This window comes from Pelophylax lessonae, assembly GCF_965119305.1.
Source record: "Pelophylax lessonae genome assembly, chromosome: 13".
Taxonomy (NCBI): domain Eukaryota; kingdom Metazoa; phylum Chordata; class Amphibia; order Anura; family Ranidae; genus Pelophylax; species Pelophylax lessonae.
The window spans coordinates 132,777,105-132,797,101 of record NC_138780.1 but is presented as its reverse complement, the minus strand read 5'-3'; the positions used below and the strand labels follow the sequence as shown (position 1 = coordinate 132,797,101).

The window sequence follows — 19,997 nt, the reverse complement described above, 5'->3', positions numbered from 1 at the left end:
CAGGGGCTTCGGACGACAGAAGTCTTCCTTGCCGATCAATATTTTGGAGCGGAGTGCGATCAAGCTCTGCCTGCTTCACTGGACGAGTCGGCTGCGTGGCTCTCCGGTTCGGGTTCAGTCAGACAATGCCACAGCTGTGGCTTACATCAATCATCAAGGGGGCAGCTAGAGTGCCCTGGCGGCCAAAGATTGTGGCTGAGATTCTAGTGTGGGCGGAACACAATGTTCCTGCTCTTTCCGCAGTCCACATCCCGAGTCGTCAGGTGTTGGATCAAGGGGAATGGTCCCTTCATCCGGAGGTGTTTCGTCTCCTGTGTGCCTGGTGGGCGACTCCGGAGGTGAATCTGTTTGCGTCTCGCCTCAACAGACAAGTCCAGAGGTTTGAGGCCAGGTCTCGGGATCCTCTGGCCCACTCCACAGACGCTCTGGTGGCTCCTTGGAGTCAGTATTGCATGATCTATGCCTTCTCTCCGCTCGTTCTGCCGAGGTTTCTTCACCGGGTGGCGATGGAAGGCATTCCGGTCATTCTAGTGGCACCAGACTGGCCTCGGCAGTCCTGGTACGCAGAACTGGTAAGAATGGTCGTGGATCCTCCATGGCGTCTCCCTCTGCGGGAAGATCTTCTATTTCAAGGACCGATCTTCCATCCCTCTTTACGATCGTTGGCTTTAACGGCTTGGCTGTTGAAAGCAAGGTGTTAAGGGATAGAAGTCTCTCTGATTCGGTGATTTCCTACCCTTTTTGAAGGCTAGGAAGTCGACTTCTAGGAAGATCTATCATCGTACGTGGAAATTGTGCATTTCATGGTGTGAATCGATGTAGCTGACCCCTCGCTTGTTCTCTGTAGCAAGGGTTTTGGCCTTACAGAAAGGGCTTGAGCAGCGCTTGGCGTTGGGCACTGTCAAGGGCCAGGTGTCGGCCTTAGATCTTTACTGCCAATGTCCGTTGGCTACTCATAGTCTGATTCCCACTTTTATTCAGGGGGGTGCGTCATCTGGCTCCTCCGAGGAGATCCTTGTTATCTCTGTGGGATCTAAATCTGTTTTTTTCTGTTCTTCAAAAGCCTCCTTCTGAGAATATTAGGGAGATTTCTCTGCTTTCTTTGTCACAGAAGGTTGCCTTCCTAGTGGCTATCACTTCTGCTCGCAGAGTTTCTGAGTTGGCGACACTGTCCTGTCATTCGCCTTATTTGGTGGTCCACAGTGATAAAGTGATCCTCCAACCAAATCTGTCTTTTCTTCCTAAGGTGGTGTCGGATTTTCACCTGAATGAGGAGATTGTGTTGCCTTCCTTATGTCCTAAGCCTAAACATTCCAAGGAAGTTACCTTGCACTCTCTGGATGTGGTTCGGGCGGTAAGGGTTTATCTGACGGTTACTGGGTCCTTCAGGAAGTGGGACTCTCTCTTTGTCCTTCCGGACGGTCCTCGCAAAGGTGTCCGCTGCTACCATTTTGGGATGGATCAGGCTGACGGTTGTTCAGGCTTATTCGATCAAGAGTCAGGTTCCTCCTTTCCCTGTGAAGGCTCATTCTATTAGAGCGCTGAGTGCTTCTTGAGCTTTTCGCCATAAGGCCTCTGTTGTACAAGTTTGTAAGGCAGTGACTTGGTCGTCTGTGCATACCTTTACCAAAATTTACAAGGTGGATTTGTTGGCTTCTTCGGATGCCTCGTTTGGCTGCAAGGTTTTGCAGGCTGCTGTTTCATAAGAGACCTGTTTTTTTGTTGTTCTCTTGGGGGTCTTTTACCTGGGTGAGCTCCTGTTGTTTGGTTGAGCTCCATGTTGCCCGGTTGGCTAGGTTTAGCCTCTTGGAGTTGACGTTACTATCTGGTTGCGTTTTTTTCTCACCCCTCATGCCTATGCTTCTTTGGGACGTCCCACTCAGCTCACGGAGATGAGGCTGCGTCTGTCGATGGATGATAAAGAAAATACGATTTTTGTAAGATCTGACCGTAAAATATATTTCTCTGATGTCCATCGACAGACTCAGCACCCACCCTTCTGTATGGGGATGGTTTTTTGTCTTCACTGCTTGCAACTAAACTTATGTGCTGGGCTGTGGCAGTGGGGGTTATGCCTGCAGGCACAGCCCCGTGGGCGTGTACAAGTTAAAAGTTTTGTGCTAACGTACTGCCTAGACTACTCCTGCAGGTGGCAGCATAACCCACTCAGCTCATGGAGATGAGACTGTTGATTGACATCAGAGAAATAGATTTTACGGTAAGATCTTACAAAAATCTTATTTTTTTTTTTTTAATTCATTAAAAAATGTTCCTGTGTGTAGTTTGTAATAGTTACACACGCAGTTTTTTTTATTGCTACACGTTGGTTCTACTTTGCTGCTCACAATATCTGCATCTGCATCAGCTTACCTATTGAAAACAATACACTAAAAACATTGGCTACTAGTATGTCTCAGAAGTTTTATCTGTGATATTCCTGCCTTGTGTGTTTGTGTGTCTGACATAAATCGCCTATTTTTTTCATTTTGTGATATTGTATTTCTTAGGACTTATCAAGACAATGGAACATACTTATTGAGGAGATGCTTCATGTTCTGATCTGTATAATTGGTTGGTATCTATTTGAAGTACAAATGTTTCATATGAGGGTTTAAAAAAAGTGTTTTTAAAATAAATACAAAAATAGATTATATTCCAGCTTCAGTCCCTAGGTGTGGTTTTTGCCTTAGTGACAACACTTACTCGTCGTATTGTGTCTTTGGAGCATTAGCATTGTCACCTAGTCTGCTCTCCTAATTTTAAATGAAAAAACACTCCCCATTGCATATGGATGTTACGAATAGTTTCAGAAGGTATTTAGATGACAATTGAAAGCCTATTACATTGTTTAGAAACATAAGAGGTCTTTTCCAATAGTTCCTTATTGGTGCACATGTCATAAATGAATTAAATCAGAAGTAGCGGGAACATTAAATTAAGTGTTGCATGGAATTGAATTTGAAGTCTGTATCTTTGTTTCCACTCTTTCAGGTGAGCGATATGTGCCAGGAATCAGTGATATCACCAAGGAAGAATGCATGATGAGAGAGATAATCCACCTGCTCTGCATTGAACCCATGGCTCACAGTGCCATTGCCAAGGCATTGCCAGATACTGTAAGCCTATATGCTAGTTGCTTGACCAGTACTGTTCATTCACACATAGTAACGCTGCCTGCCATTAAAATTATTTTTTCATTGTCATCTTTGCATATCATACCAAACTATGTCAGGTTTTTACTGCTTTTTGTGGCTCTGAGATTGTTCATAGGCTCCTGTCCCAGTTGTCACCAGGACAGGAAGTGAATAAAAATCGACAATAATTATGTAGACTGTAGAAAAAGCACCTATCTTTATCGTACAGTTCAGGACACAAGCTTGATATACATAGACCACTGGTTATAGGCTGGACTTTGTCCGGCAACGGTCTTGTGACTTAAGTGGGGTACACACTAGTAGAAAATCTGCCGAAAATTCCCGCCCAAGGTAAAATCATACGATTTTCAGCTAGTGTGTACACAACTTTCAGCAGCCGATGCTGACATTTTCAATGAAAAAAAATGGAGGGACAAACACCAAAATTTTTATCGTCCATCCCCAGACGACCAATTTTCGTTTAATGTGTATGCAGTACGTCCGTGAAAAATCGGATATGAAAGACCGCGCATGATCTGAAGTTGCTGACAACACGGAAGTCTAGGAACACGTCCCAAAAAAAAAGAAAAATCGGACGTGAAATTTCGTGAACATTTATGCACTGTCAAATAAAAACGGTTATGAACGCTGAGCAAGAGACAGAAAATTCGGAGGATATTTCGTCAGATTTCCGTCAAGTGTGTACGGGCCTTTAGGCACGGACTCTATTTCATTTCCCCTTTATATGGACTCATTATTGGGATTGTTTTTATTTTGTATACACATACTAATAGCTATTATAAAGACATGCTAATGTGCTATTTGAGCTTTTAGTGCATTCAGTGTTTACAAGATTTTGGCGCTGCATTTTTTCTGTTTTGCTAGCTGGTAACCCATGATCTATGAATATTCAACCTGCATCTTGTACTGTACACCAATATATGGAATTTTACAGGTAGGTCTTCTTTTTTTTTTTTTTTTTTCACCCAGAGTGAGTGGAGGCTAGAGGTTCACCCAGAGTGAGTGGAGGCTAGAGGCGTTGTCACCAAGACAAGTAGTGGGTAAATCTGAGAACTGCAAACAGCAATACAATCCTTACTGTATCCAAAGCTTAGATATTTATGGAAAAAAGGCTAGAGTTACTCTTTAACCTCATTTGGCAGGAGAAAAATGTGTATGCTTGCAAAGCTGACCCTATGAAAATGCGATTTGTAGAGCTGGCTTTGACTTCAGATTTTCAGAGTCACTGGTTTTGAAAAAAAGTATTATCAGGAGTTCAGACTCCTTCTTTTTTCAGGACAAGACAGTGGGAGCCTCCGTGTTTTTTTTTTCTCATGACAAGTTTATTTCATGAAGTTATAAAAATGTAGTACTCTCCATTAGAATTAACTTCTGTATGTGACATGCTGTTTTATTAATGTTTTTTTTTTATACAAGAAAATATTATACTCTTTTATAACAAAACATTAATGTACATTACAAAAGTACTGTTTCTTCGGTGAATGGTGAAGTACAATTCTAAATACTTTGTTCTTGTGCTTTCTAGTGTGATAGTAGTATATTCCTCATTCCTGTTTTTTTTCTTTTTAAGGAAAATACAGACATTTGCTTGGATACCTTGATCAACAAAGTGGCCAATTTTAAGTAAGTGTTTTAGTGTTGGTTAGAATTTATCCAATTGTTAAATGGGCACTTAATAAAAATGTACCTCTTCTTCTTCTTTTTTTGAATGTTCTAAAAGATGTTCACAGTATACCCAGCATATCTTTTTTACCTCAACTGCAGAGTTGGTGCTGTAGTGTGAAACTGTACTCTTTGCTCCAAGGAGAGCCCTTTGGCGAATAGCCTGTTCTTTGGCATGTCCATAATAATGTGTTTTTAATCTGTGTTGTAAAATAGGGTTGCACCAATATGAAGCATTTGCAAGTACTCACACTCCTGCAAAGGCTCCGATAACTAAAACCGATACCTTTGCGGTGCGATTTGAGCCCATACAAAATGAATCTGCTCAAATTGTACTGCAAAGATTAGCATGCGATTAGTACAGGAATGTGGTGCGATTTGAGCCCATACAAAATGAATGGGCTCAAATCCGCTGCAAAGAATAGCATGTGATTTGAACAGGTATGCGGTGAGATTCTTGTCCAAATCACCAGAAGTTTCCCTGAATGCTCCTGTGTGAACCCATTCCTGTCGTAGTGACTTCCGCCTGGGTTTACACAGGAGCAGTGCGGGAAACTGCATTCCATTCAGACAGTAATTGCACAGTATTCCTGTTCAAATTGCATGTGGTTCTTTGCAGTGTGATTTGAGCCCATTTATTTTGTATGGATTCAGATCCCACTGCAAAGGTATCGGTAATTGGTATCGGCAAATACTTGAGTATCTGTACTCGCTGATAAAAAAGAAATTGTATCGGTGCAGCCCTATTGTAAAGCATTTTAATTTAACTTTTGTGAGTTACATACCCACATGAAGCAAGGAGAGATGAGCATGTTTAGTTTAGGGCTTAGTTCGCATATATGCCAATTGAATGCGTTTTTTAACCACATCCGATTCACATGACATGGCTTTCTATGGAGATGGTTCACATATCTGTGGTGCAGCGGCAGTGCGATTTCAGTGGGAATTTAGTGAGTCCTGTGCGTTTTCTGAGCTCTGTGGCGTGGTTCAGATGCATGTTCCAGGCTCATTTACTTCTCGTGGGAATGCTTCTGAATCGCACATGTCATTTAGATTTGAAGACGAACTGAGAAAAAAACAGCGTGGGGGTCCCCCCCAAAAAAAAAACTTTACCGAGCATGCAGCCTGGCAGGCCAAGAAAGGGGTGGAAGGAATGAAAAGTGCTCGACATACATCAACAGCGCTCCTACATCAACACTCAATGTTGGTGAGGGAATCGCTCCCACAGCACTATTGTTTGCGGTCAGTGAGTAGCCTTCCTGGCCGGCAGAACACAACGATTACTGCTAGTGCCTATAGTTGACTATAGTTGACCACAGTATTTGCATGTTAAAAACTTACTGCTAGTGACTATAGTTGACCACAGTATTTGCATGTTAAAAACATCAGAGGGTCTAGTTGTACCCAATTTAATAGATGATCCACTTTGGTACACCCAGCCTGCCCATGGATGGATCTTATTCATCTATGGTCAGCTTTACTCTATCTACTCTTCCCAAGATTTTTATTTTTTCTTTTTTTTTACCCAGTCCCACAAATATAGAATTGTTAAGCATTAGGCACATCTATAAAGTACATAATAGTGCTTTGTAAATATAAAAGAGGAGTTTTTAATAAAATAAAAAGGCTCCTTAGTGGTTAAGATGCAGGAAGAGCGTGTGAGAAAATACCAAACTGCATTGACAAAGGAATAGTATGCGAGCTTTCAGTGAGGCTTTCATTTGAAAAATGTTTTGAATATTCATGTTGCCTTCCTTTCCATTTACATTTAGAAAGCCAGGGGTATCAGGCCATGGAGTTTATGAGCTAAAGGAGGAATACCTTGACCAGTTCAATGTTTTCTTCTATCATTACACAAAGACCCAGCGCAGTAAGGTAAGCAAGCAAATAAATGTATTTATTCCTTTTTCTTTTTTTTTTCTTGTTACGGACATACACAAAACTAGATTTCAAGGCCAGTACTAGGTTAAACAACCCAAAGCCCACAGCACACTTTATCTGCCACTAGTCTACTGCTTATTACTACCTAATATGAAAAACCTTAAAAAGGGCCTGTGCTGAAATGCTTTGTCACACTTATGTAGCATCATTGTTTGGTCAGTAAAGTGCTGTATTGATTTTACATTGAATTTATCAGTAAAGGGGTCAAATTTTTGTCATACAGGCAGAGCACGCACAGAAGAAAAGACGGAAACAGGAAAATAGCTCTGAAGGTACAGTATAGTGACAAGAAATCTGCATGGGCAACTGTACAAAAATACAGAAATATAATACAGTACATTGTAATCTATAATACAGCGAAGTCACTGAGCTATTTTGTTCATGCTCTGTACAGCATTACCACCACCTCCTCCTCCAGTCTTCAGTCCAGCGTTCCACAGTGTTAGCAGGCTCCTGTGCTGTGATGTCATGATGCACATTCTTCGGACCATCCTGCAGAGGGCAACAGACGAAGATCCAACAATGTGGACTGAAGGCATGATACAGATGGTATAGTGGTTTATTGTACTACAACATCCTTCTTGTGAACTCTGATTTTTAACCACTAAATGTGCATTAATTATTAACATAACCTTGAGGCAAAAACGAATTGGTCCATTACTGCGTGCAACTGTTATATTTAGAGTGTGTTTCTAAATTAAATATTTATCTCTCTTGAAAAATATAGTAGTTTTAGATTTTGTGTTTTAAATGTACAAACAAAGTGTGTTTGACCTCTGGGTTATGAGCTGTGGATAAGGACCAAAAGTACAAGTACATTTCGCAGCATCCATAGACTTATACATATAGTGGGACATTTTATAGATATTGTATAGACCTATATCTAAATACAATTCTTTCTCTCTGAGCTGAAGTGTTTCTAAAATTATCTAGTTATGCTACCTTGGAAGCTCCCATTGGAGCAGTATAAGGCATATCCAGCTGGAAGGAGACCTCAGGACAGACCTAATAATTACTGCATAGGGTGTGTTTCCCTATATTGCAGGAATATCTTAAAATTCCTCATGAAACTCCTACCATTCCAGAGAAAGGCTGGGCTGCTTGGCGCCAAGTGTGCCATTATTATCGGTACAATCAACATAATCTTATGTGATGATGAAGATTCCAAGGGACGTCTGTTCAGAGACTGCTCAATTTCTTAAGCTGGCCATACATGGATCGAAATTCAGCCATTTTGACTTCTGTACGATCACTGTGGCAGATTTTCCCCGCTCAATCAGCACTGAAGGCTATAGCTTGCAAAGCTGGTCAGTGGTTTCTGATGGTTGGGAAGTCTTCCCACTGTCATAGTACTTGCTTAGCTGGAAGGGATATTTTAAAGTGAACGAGGAAATCCGGTCAATTATTTTTTTTTTTTTCAAATGATGCATCTATGGCCTGCCTTATTCCCCCCGAGAACCCAAGTAGGATTAACACAATGAAAACGGTGTGATTTTTATATATTTATCTTTTGCTAACATTCCTAAGATAAGAAGTTGACAAACTAAACGCAACACCTTATTATTCATAGCTGGCCCACCTATGTCTTTAGTACTCCATTTTCTGACCAAAACCCATATTTGAAGAACTTGGGTGACTTTATGTGGAATTTCAAGTAGAAAATGCTCCAAGGTTTATGTGATTTGATGTGTTACTGTGTCTATGCAGGTTCTGCATATTATAGCTCTTGGACTGATTGAAGAGAAAAGGCATCTTCAGAAGGCTGCGGAGGAAGAAGTAACATTTGATTTCTATTACAAGGCAACAAGTAAGAGGTTCTTTTTAATATTTAAATATTTAACTGGTAATGTTCTAAATGTGCATGCAAGCTTACTTATGTTAATATCATTATCTGCCCCCTTATTTATCTTTACTCAGTAGAGCCGAGGGGAAGAGGGGGGGTTTCAACCTTGGACCACGACGTGCGCTAATAATGGAAGGGGGCTTACAATTTTTCACTGGGTACACGGTAACATATGGCATGGTTCTTGTACCCAGGAAATATTCTTTAATTACTGTGCCACAAGAAAAAGCCCAACAGAGGTATGTAGCACACAGGAGTCGGGGTGTGTAACACGCAGGTCAATAAATTACCACTCTTTACAAGCCAAATCCCCCCCCCCCCCCCCCAAAGTACAGATCTTTCCTCTCACTAGTAAAAATCCCCCCCCTCCTTTCCAGTACAGCTCCCCCAGTATAGTTTCTTCATTTCCGATCCCAACCCACCAGTACAGTCCCCCTTCCCCATTGCAGATCTCCCTGTTCTATGTAATACAATAACCAGACCAGGCCAACTTTCTATCAGTCTGTGGCCAGCTTAACACATAAGCTTAAGCCAGAAGGTAAGAGGTCACCTGAAAGCTGTGAATTGTCCTGTAAAGGACCTGATTTCACATGCCACATTCTGATCAACTGTGTGGGGACAGGCAGTTAGCTGGACAGCAGCTTCAGATAACTTCTGAGCAAAAGTCAAACTCAAGGTAAGTAGTGCTAAATAAAGAGACGCATACCGTATATGTGCTGAGTGGATTCATTACCATCTGCATTGCTTAATTTGGACAATTGACTGATTTATCATTTGTTTCTGGCGCTTCACCCCTCTTTTTTGTTTTTACATACCATATATAATTATTCATGCATGTTTAGAATACTTTTAAGAAGAATTAAAGGTATTGGTGTGTTTATACATAGTTACATTGGTTCAGCTTGGACCGTCCTAACTGTGTATATAGCATACCTGGCCAATCCCCCTGGAAGCTGGAAATCCATGAAGTAGACACTGGTGGTAAGCTCCACTTGCTCATGGGACCCATGCTGAACAGGCTTCCTGATGCTTTGTCAATACAGGAGGTTGGCCGCTCAGCACTGGTGCCATTCAAAGAATGCTTTGCATATTTTGAATGCCGGTAATGCTGAGCAGCTAGCCTCCTGTGTTCACAATGCAGGATAGCAGCTGCCTTGCATGGGATTTAGAAGCAAATGGAGATCACTGAAATAACGGTGTCTACTTCAGTACTTTCCAGCTTGCAGGGACATCGCCAGGTAGGGTAAATACATAGTAATGTGGGTCAAGCTGGACCAAATATTGAATAGTCTGCATCATGTATGGTTGGTTCTCCTTAAACATATTGAAACATTCTGTATTGACACATTGCTGGAAATTAGTCAAAACATCAGTACTTTTTTTTTCAAAAAGTACACCTGAAAGACAAACACAATATGCATCGCATACTAGCTCATTATGATATACTTACCTTTAGAATGAAGCCCCGAAGCGCCGACCGCTCACTTCTCCCATGGGTGACATGTTCTGTCACCCTTCTTCCGGGTTCGTGACATCCGACCATGATTGGCTGGACCCGCGATTATGCCACTCCCGCGAATGCGCGAGGGAGCCGACGGTCACGGCACGGGGCTCTGAAGGAACGGCACCAGCGGCCGTTCCTTCAGAGCGCATGCGCCAGTGATGTCACTGGCTGCATTTAAGGTAAATATCTCCTAAAAGGTACACGTTTAGGAGATATTTTCAGTACCTATAGGTAAGCCTTATCATAGGCTTACCTATAGGTACAACTTGCAGAGGAGGGTTTACTTCCTCTTTAAGTTCAAGGAGAATATGTTACAATGTGTATTGGAGAAGGTTTAAGAAAGAACATTTAATTTATATTAGTAACCTGCAGTCCTCTTTTTGTAGTGTAAGATATGGCACTTGCCTAGCCCTTATCCTATTTCATTTAAAATAAAAAAGTGTAATTGTTCCTCAACCAACTAAAATCTTTATCTAACTTACCATCATCTAATGGCATTTTGGTTAAGGGTAGGGCCTCAGGGTGTCTTCCAAAACTATTACATTGATGGGAATAACCTTGTAAAAGAAAAAGGAACTCTTCTCAAAATAGGCTAGAAAGGGCAAAGTGAACTTGTGATGATGAAAATATAGGAGCTGCCAATATTGGATCAGTTCATTTTTATTTTCTTTTGTGTCATGGCTGATGAGATTCACTCTCTCTGCGTTCTTACAAGACCGAGAAAATAATGGGAAATCCAAAATATTTGATTTCACCAGAAGAATAGGTGAAGGGAAGTCTTCCATTGGGGACACAAGTTCTGGTGACAGCTGCCTAAGAGAAAAATTCCCATTACCTTGTAGAATTTCCTCTTAATTCATGCATTGAGTCGCTAGGCCAGAAAAGAAAGGAGATCGGACACTCTGAAAATCCATTCTGCATTCTTGTTCCAGATAATTGACTCATTAGGAAATGAAGTCTCTATCAGCATGGCAGCCCTGCAGTTTGCATATGTTAAAATGGCAGCTTTCTTATTTCAATTTTCGCTGGTTGACTTTAAAAAGGTTTACCTAAACGCAAAGTGTTTCTTGCTATGGAATGTGTCATTTGTTTGTGCAGGAATCGGCAGTTCAGATCCAAGTGCTTCAAGTGTTGTGTCCCTACTTGACAAGCTGAAAACTGTAACACAATTGGAAGCTCAGAAAGACATGATTTGCTGGGATCTGCAGGTAATAGACCACTGGGCTTCTTGTAGCTCAGAAATACTTTTTTTTTTTTTTATACAGATATATGTCCACCTTGTTCTAAAACTTGAGCAGGAAGGAGGCAAATGAAGCATATTTAAAAAAAAAAAGTGCCTAATTATAATTGTCTAACAATTAATGCTCATCCATTTTAATATAACAAGCACATTAGAAAAAAACGAGAAAACTAAGCTTGGGAACTGTCGTGAACATCTTGTATTTGTTTGTTCAACCATGCTGTATGTGTATTGGATTGAACAGTGCCTAACCAAGGTATTTTAATCTGGCAGGTTTCACTCCATAAGGCCCGTACACACGTACCGATTATTGGACGTAAATATTCAGCCAGCGTCTGATCGGCCGATGGTCGGCTTGTTAGTATGATGCTTCCGACAACCGACTGCGACTTTTCGGCCGAACAAAATCTGGTCTGCATGCTATAAAATTTTTGTTGGCTAACACCAGAACGGCCGATTGTTCGTCAGTCAGTACAGATTTCGGCCGACAAAAGCCAGATGAGCAAGACTGGGCATGCTCAGAGAAGAAAAAACACACGGAAAGTTAACCATCACATGACATCACTTCTGAAGTTGGTTGTTGTTGGCCGACAAAACTCGTGTGCAGTCTAGAGCACTTTTCAAACAACACGACAGCACTGGACAAAAGACGGCCGATCGTTCGGCCGACAATCGGTGCGTGTGTACGGGGCTTTATGCGAATATGTTTATAGTAATGCAAAGACTGATCAGGTGTTAAAAACTCTTGGAGCAATGTGATTGGCTTCTTTTCTCCTGAAACAAAAAGCTCTGTGCTGTAAGCCAGATCCTTCGTCAGTTTTCAGAAAGTCTTCGTAAAAACCTGTAGCTATATAGGATAAAACGTATTGCCAAAATCCAATTATGTGCACTTTTGGAAGAATTCTATCTTCTTTTTTAGATGAGTAACACCTGGCATATTTATCATATATATGGAACATTGGCATATTTTATGTCCCTCTCCTCCAACTTGTAGCATTTGGCTGGTGTGTAGAGCCCTATATTTTACTTTCTACACTTGGAATGATAACATGTAATTTTTAACCAAACTAATCCCAATTTAAAGACCTCTGTTTGACAATAATTATTGTTCATGACTGCTGTAAATGAATACTACTTATTCTAGATGCTGGAAACTGTGAAACTGCTGCATGAGAAGTCAGGACAAACTGCAATTGCTGCAACAACTTCTGACATTGCTAAACTGGATGAGGTAAGCTTACTTACAAAGCAAGCATGCAGTAGGACTTATTCCCCTTTGCATGGCATCCTGATTCTGGTTTCACAAACAAAGCCACTGTAACAAGAACCAGCATAAAACCAGCAATATCATAAGTCTTTGTTTCCAACCTGCGTGCATGTTATTTATTGGTAAAGCACTTGGTGAAATAAAGATGAGGACTGCCCTGGAACCCTTAAAAATAACTAAATATATTGTATGAACAATGGCAGCACCCATGTTTCTTTCCTCTCAGGTTTTTTTTTTTAGCTTAGTTAACTTGCATCTTTTTACTTTAAACATTGAGAAGGTTCCTATGTTCTATACTGCCTTCAATTTATACGGTTGAGCCGAATTGGTTCATTATGCACTGTTATACCTTTTCTGAAAACTCAATAAAAATTATTGAAAATTAAACATTGAGAAGGTAAGGTATCAAGGTATGGCTGGATTTGATGGCATAGAGGGTGAAACCTAGCAGGATTCCACCAAATAGCACAAAAATCTTTTAAGGGCAGTGTTATTTTGCCCCCCTATTACCTTTGCAGTATATAGCTTGCTGCTGCAAAATGAGAGATACCCTTTATAGCCTTTCCAACCCAACGTATGCCCATACTGTCCACTTAAAATTGTTTATTCTAATTGTACAGGACACAGGCTTAATATTCAAAGACCGTGGGTTATAGGCTGGTACTGCCAGGCAATTGGACACTGGCAGGCTTTTAAGAACCTGCCCCCTGGGCATCCCCCCCACCCCAAATAACCCTACCCCTCTTCATGAATACTCTGTTTTATGCTAGTGTCCTAAGGTGATAAATATCTTCTCCCTCTCCATTCTTATGGCCCGGACACACAATTAGAAAATCATACGAAAAATACAGATCGTACAATAATCTAATCATTAGTACACCGCTTTTGAGAGCGGTTCACAATTCATGCAAAATTATCCGATGGGACAAGCACAAAGTTTTTTCTCTTACGATACCAGACCGTTTTATTTTTGTTTACTCTGTACAGTTTTCATTCGAAAATAAGCTACAACACAATACATCACTTCCGATTTTTTTATTCTGTCGTTTGAGAATTTTCATAACTTTTTAGTAAACTCTTCGTTTTCGTTATGAGACTAGCATGCAAAAAAAAATACACGGATGATCATTTCTCGGATAATTTTATCATGTGTACCAGGCATTAGTATAGAGTAATATTAAACCCAAAAGCGAACATTCATGTTGCAGCCTACCAATTCTTAGATGGTATGGCTAAATTTTGTTTTCTTTTTAGGCTTGCTTTCTTCTATTTTCACCTTGAAATCTAGTTCAACAGACCAAGCTGTCCTCCTTGCTGTAACTGCTTAGAAAGTGTTAGCTGGAATTTGGCTTCAGTTTGTTATATATATTACAGTTTTGGTTTTGGGTTTAATTCCACTTTAACTAGTTAATTATTTTTCTTGTGATTCCCAAATTCAACTATTCATTCCACTCTTTACTTCGTTGTATCAGAAGAAAAGAAATAGTGGATCGATGCAACCTCAGTAAAACCTTGTGAGCTGTACTCTGAACCCACGCTTTGGGGGCAGCCTGTAACGCTGCTTCACGTTTGATATAGCTATTTCGTTTTTGCAACTGACATCGGTCATTTATTGTATTGCTCAATGGTATTGGGCTCCTTATCGCCTCCCCCTCCCTCCCATCCACGTACTATGAGCACACTATATACATAAACATCAGGAACTGTGCTTGCTCCTACTCTACACCTGAAGAAAGAGCACGCATGTTCAGTTAGAGCTTCATGCACGCTCAGAAACGCATCGGGTTTGCCTAGCTCCCCAGTGACGTCACACACCTCTACCCGCACCGTGTGTCTCTTCGCGGCCTCTGCCTGGTACCCGGAAGTTAACAGGAGACTGCCAGCATCACCTTCTCCCACAGGCCACGGTGCGAACGGACGGACAGTTCACCAGGAGAAGCCTTACCACTGCATTATCCTAAAAGCCTGATGTTTTCTGGTTTCTGTGAGTTGCCATTTTACTTTTTATTATGTGCTATATTAAAAAGTCTATACTTAGAGGCGCTGTTCTGTTCTCCTTACAAGCACTGGATCCTGCTTGGGTGCTATACAGGTCCAGGGCCACTGCGGTATATCCCTATGGAACCCAGACCCTAAAGACCCCTAAAACATACCTTCGGGGTTATGCCCACGTTTGCAAATGAAGCCTTGTTACCAGAGGAAAGGTTGTTTTTCCCCATGAAAAAGTTCCAAAGGAGCCTCTACTTCCTTAAAATTCAGAGTACCTCAACACTCCACTCAGGCTTCAACTTTTAAACCTAAGTTCAGCTCTGGGCCCAAAAAAACTCAAAGTATTCCCCAAAGCCCTCCTCCCAGTGAAAAGGGGCCCGCTCTCCTAATAGTGGGGCGATGTCTGTTACAGTTTGCCTATCTCTGGGTCACAGACGCCCCAAACCTATGGGTTCAATTGGTGGTTTCAAAGGAGTACAAAATAGAGTTTAAAACTGTACTCCTTCACACTTTCTTCTCTCAAATCAGACGAAATCTGCCCAAGCACAGTCAGATTCGCAGAATGCCCAAGTCCACCTCTTATCCCAGGGAATAGTTTTGCTAGTACCTCTAGAGCAGTGGTCCTCAAACCTGGCCTACAGGGCCCACTAACAGGCCAGGTTTGCAAGATAACTGAAATACATCCCAGGTGATATCATTTGCTGCTCAGTGATTGCAGTACTCTAGTCTGCATCTCCCCAAGGTAATACTTAAAATCTGGCCTGTTAGTGGGCCCTGAGAACCGGAGTGGAGGACCACTGCTCTAGAGGACAGGTTCAGAGAACTCTATTCAAATCTGTTCATGGTATCAAAATCCAATGGGAGTGTTTGCCATTTTCTAAACCTAGACAAATGCCTTCAAATTCCAAAATTTCAACTGTAATCTGCAAGGTCAGTTGTTGCATCGTAAGACCAGGGGATAACTTGGCATCTGTAGACATCCAAGATGCCTACGTGCACCTTCCAATTTCTAGTCAGCCTTCTACTGAAGCACTCATCTCCCTTCCTGATATCTGCAAAATCCACAGGGCAATTCAGATGCTTCAGGCCTTCGATTGGGCGATCAACATCCAAAAATCTGTTTTCCAACCTTCTCTCTATCTAAAACACATGGGCTCAATTCTAGACACAACCCAAGTAACAGTCTTCCAGTGAAAAACAATACTGCTCTCAGGACTTTATATCTTTAAATAAATGTTTTGATGGAATTGCACTAGGTTGGTGCACCCTTTTCTTGTTTTGTAGCAATTGTGGATACTCGTGGTCCTGAGAGGGCAGCAAGATCCTAGGCGCTGTCAACAAAGTCTGACACAATCTTTTCTCTTAAGCATAGCACCTGAGAACAGGAGAGTTACTTTTGGTCTTTGAATATTCCGCCTGTGTCCTGTACAGTAATCTAAGACACAGAATTAACAGTTAAAGCGTTTGCTACCCCAAAACTTCAAATTCCTGATATGTTCCTGCTGTACTTTATGAGAAAGTATCCTGTTCTTTGTATTGTTACCTCTGTGTGAAATCCCTGGTGTTCCTTCCAGCCCCTCTGTTTTTCCTATTAAAAACTGACCACACTAAGCAGGAGAACACACTGTGGGCAATTCTCTAGCTGTGCTGGGAACTGTGTGCTCTCCTCCAATGATCAGACTTTACTTGACACACCCCTGCTGCACAGCCATTCACTGGCAAAGTTCAGTGTGCTGCTGCTTCTTCTCCCTCCAGCTCTTATGCAACTGAGAACAGGGGGAATGTAATCACTTACAGGTTAAAAAAAGTTTTTTATTATGTATTTTTGTATTTATACACAAATGTTTTTGCCTTTCATTTATATTCTAAATTGAATGGGTTGTTTTAAAAGGTGATCGTTTACAATTACTTTAAGTCAACATTTCTTTTTTCACTCTGAATGATTTTTAATTTCAAAACCATTTTACACATACAAAGCAAAAAGTTAAAAACCCAATTATCAGCGTTTCTGTTGCTGTTCAGCTGTTGTAAAAAAAAAACAGCAAGCAGCTGCTTTGTGGCTACTACTGCTTGGAAAGCTGTTATGCTTTCTTTGGAAAAACCTGGACGGCCTTCAGAAATTCTATGCATTTTAACGCAGGCTGGGATGTGCAGACAGAGCTTAACCCATGAACTTATTTTTAAAATTATCCATAGTAAGCGTAAAGCTGCCTGGGTACGCTTAAAAGTGATATTAAAGCAATATTTTATTTCCCAAGTCATCCTCCAGGACGGTCACATGAGAGAGATGGCTCCTCCTCCTACAGGAAACACAAGCACAGTTAGGTTTAAAAGGCCGCCTCCCAGGCTGCCCCACAGTTCTTGTGTTTCCTGTCCTGCTTACACAAGCATGGCTTCTAAAACATCCCCTGTTTGTTATTTTTCTTTCCCCTATCCTGGGCAGGCGTCCTGGGATACCTTCTCCTTCCACCAGCCTGGGCCGATAAGATTATCAGGCAGGCAGGTACCAGTAATGGGGGCGAAGGAGGAGGACTTCCGAGGGGGAGGAGGGGGTTGCAAATACCCTCTTCTCTCTCTTCCTTATTGGGGCGGATACAGGTGGGAGACCTGAGGCCAGGTGCTCTCCAGGGAATCTGCCTCACCTGCTTACCTTGCTCCACGGGGACTGAGGAGAAGCCGACCTATGAGGGGACCATGCGGCCAGCCGGAGGCCGCACCTGAGCCGCACGCCATACCCTTCGGAGAGGTCTGTTCCACGCTGAGCTCCCGATGGAGTAACCAGCGTATACTGCAGCAGCCAGCGTCGCCGCTGTCGCGGCGGATATGACGCAACTAAAATGGCGCCGCCACCGGAAGTGGGGCGGCGGCCATTTTGGAAGTGGGCAAAAGCGCCGGAAATGGCGGGGAAAGCGCCAAACGAGTCCCCGGCGGGAAATTCGTTTTCAAAAGGCGCCAACCCGCACATACAGGCGGACTACTCGCAGGCAAGTCAAGTTGCTGCAGGATTCCTTCCCTCCAGGCGGTCCTAATGGCGGAGGACCAGTCCCTACTACCAGAGGCTGTTGCATGTGGCCCCAGCCTGAGTATGGTAAGTGGAGGGAAGGGGAAGAGCAGGGGACAACTCCATCGCTCTCACGGGTTAGGGCTAGGAATGTGTCATTCTGGCTCGAACAGCTTAGGGGACAGCTGGAAAAGGTCCCGGGGAGCGAAGAAGCTCAGGATTCCCTACTCTTAATAGAGAAGGGGGTGGCCTACATGGCAGACGCAGCAGCAGAAGGAGTACGAATCGCAGCCAGAACTACTGGCCTGGTAAACTCTGCAAGAAGAGCCCTCTGGCTTAAAACCTGGGAGGGGGATTATGCGTCTAGGAATAAACTGTGTGGTATCCCCTTCGACGGGAAGCTACTTTTTGGCCAGGAACTGGACAAGGTCCTGGAAAGGTCAGCAGACAAATCAAAAGGATTCCCCGCCAAGAAGAAGGAAAAACAGAAAAAGTTTTTTCGTCGCCCAAGAGGCGACACACAACCCAAAGGGGGAAAACCCAATACCCAGAAGAAGTGGGTATACAATAAAGGCAGGGGTAGACCAAACAACCTCTTCCAGAACAACAGCAGCAATGTCGGCAAGCCTCAGTGACGCCAGAAGGCCGGTAGGGGGGAAACTGAGATTTTTCTCTCCCCAATGGGAAGAATTCTGCACCAATCATTTCATAGTGAATATCATCAAGGAAGGTTACAAGATAGAGTTTGTAACAAATCCTCCCCACAAATTTCGGGTAACCTCTCTACCAGGAACACCTCCGGCAAAGGAAGCCTGGGATATATCCATATCAAACCTACTACAGGAGGAGGTAATAAAGGAGATACCCTTAGCGCATCAAGGGGAAGGGTTTTTCTCCAGAGTCTTTCTAAGACCAAAACCTTCAGGCAAACATCGCCTAATCCTGAACCTCAAGGACCTCAACCGAAGAGTAAGGTACAGGAGGTTCAAGATGGAGTCCATCTTCTCAGTGAGGACGCTACTTCCCGAAGATGCGTTTTTGGTAACACTAGATCTCCAAGACGCTTACCTACATGTGCCCATACACATAAAACATCAAAAGTTTCTGAGGTTCGCAACCAAGTCGGGGTCAAGGGTGCGTCTTTTTCAGTTCCAGGCACTCCCATTCGGAATCTCCTCGGCACCAAGAATCTTTACCAAGATCATGGCAGAGGTGGTCCAGGTCCTCAGAGTAAAAGGAGTCCAGATTATTCCCTACTTGGACGATTTCCTGATATACGGCAAGTCAGAGGCAGAAGTGTTGGGAAGTCTCAGAACAACAGAGAACTTCCTAACATCTCTGGGGTGGGTGATCAACACCCAGAAATCAAACAGAGTCCCTTCACAAGAGACAGTGTTCCTGGGTTACCGGGTCAACACAGTAACACAAAAAATCCTGTTACCAGAGAACAAGATTGTGAAGCTTCAAGAAGCTACAAAACGCCTGATAGACCTACGCCAGATATCAAGAAGAGAAACTATGATGGTACTAGGCCTCATGTCATCAGCCATCCCTGCAGTGCAGTGGGCTCAATTCCACATGAGACCCCTACAGAGACATCTTCTGAGTCACTGGAATGGGAAGACCGCGGAGCTGGACGGTTTAATACAGATCCCACCATTGGTAAAGAAGTCGCTAACCTGGTGGCTAAAGGGAGACTTATTATCTCAAGGGAGACTCTGGATGCCGACAGTACAGATCAGGATAACGACGGACACAAGCCTCTTCGGTTGGGGAGCCCACATAGGACACCAGGTAAGACAAGGAACCTGGTGCCACTCTGGGGAGGAAGTATCCTCAAACATGAGGGAACTGGCGGCCGTAAGAGAGGCACTGATAGGATTCCAACAAGAGACAAAAGGGAAACATGTCCAAATCCAGTCAGACAACATGACGACAGTCTCTTACATCAACCACCAAGGTGGTACACGCTCAAAGCCCCTGATGAGAATAGCGCAGGAAATCCTATCGGAAGCGGAAGCAAACCTCTTATCCATTTCGGCAGTGCATATAAAGGGATCAGCAAATGTACTGGCAGACCTACTGAGCAGAAAGCAACTGGACCCAGCAGAGTGGGAACTAGATCAACAGGTTTTCAATCTGCTGGTACAAAAGTGGGGCACTCCGGAGGTGGACCTGTTCGCCACAGCGAACAACAGAAAAGTAAGGTCATTCTTCTCCCTACACAAGGAAAGAGAAGCACTGGGCATAGATGCCCTAGCATTTCCCTGGAACTTTCGCCTGGCATACGCATTTCCACCGATACAACTGATTCCGAGAACTGTCAGGAAAATCCATCAAGAGGGGACGAGGGTAATACTGGTGGCACCCTTCTGGCCAAAACGAGCTTGGTTCT

General features: G+C 42.8%; 1 protein-coding gene across 2 annotated transcripts in view; it reads left to right on the top strand.

Moving 5' to 3' along the window:
* Positions 1–19,997, top strand: part of UBR1 (ubiquitin protein ligase E3 component n-recognin 1) — a 234,394-nt gene that overhangs the window by 117,498 nt on the left and 96,899 nt on the right. For both annotated transcript variants that reach the window (XM_082275496.1, XM_082275495.1), the window contains 9 exons: positions 2,508–2,571; positions 2,992–3,116; positions 4,726–4,778; positions 6,590–6,692; positions 6,982–7,030; positions 7,153–7,307; positions 8,466–8,565; positions 11,204–11,313; positions 12,490–12,576. In XM_082275496.1, coding sequence (XP_082131622.1) covers positions 2,508–2,571; positions 2,992–3,116; positions 4,726–4,778; positions 6,590–6,692; positions 6,982–7,030; positions 7,153–7,307; positions 8,466–8,565; positions 11,204–11,313; positions 12,490–12,576 — 846 coding nt within the window. The remainder of the gene's footprint in view (positions 1–2,507; positions 2,572–2,991; positions 3,117–4,725; positions 4,779–6,589; positions 6,693–6,981; positions 7,031–7,152; positions 7,308–8,465; positions 8,566–11,203; positions 11,314–12,489; positions 12,577–19,997) is intronic.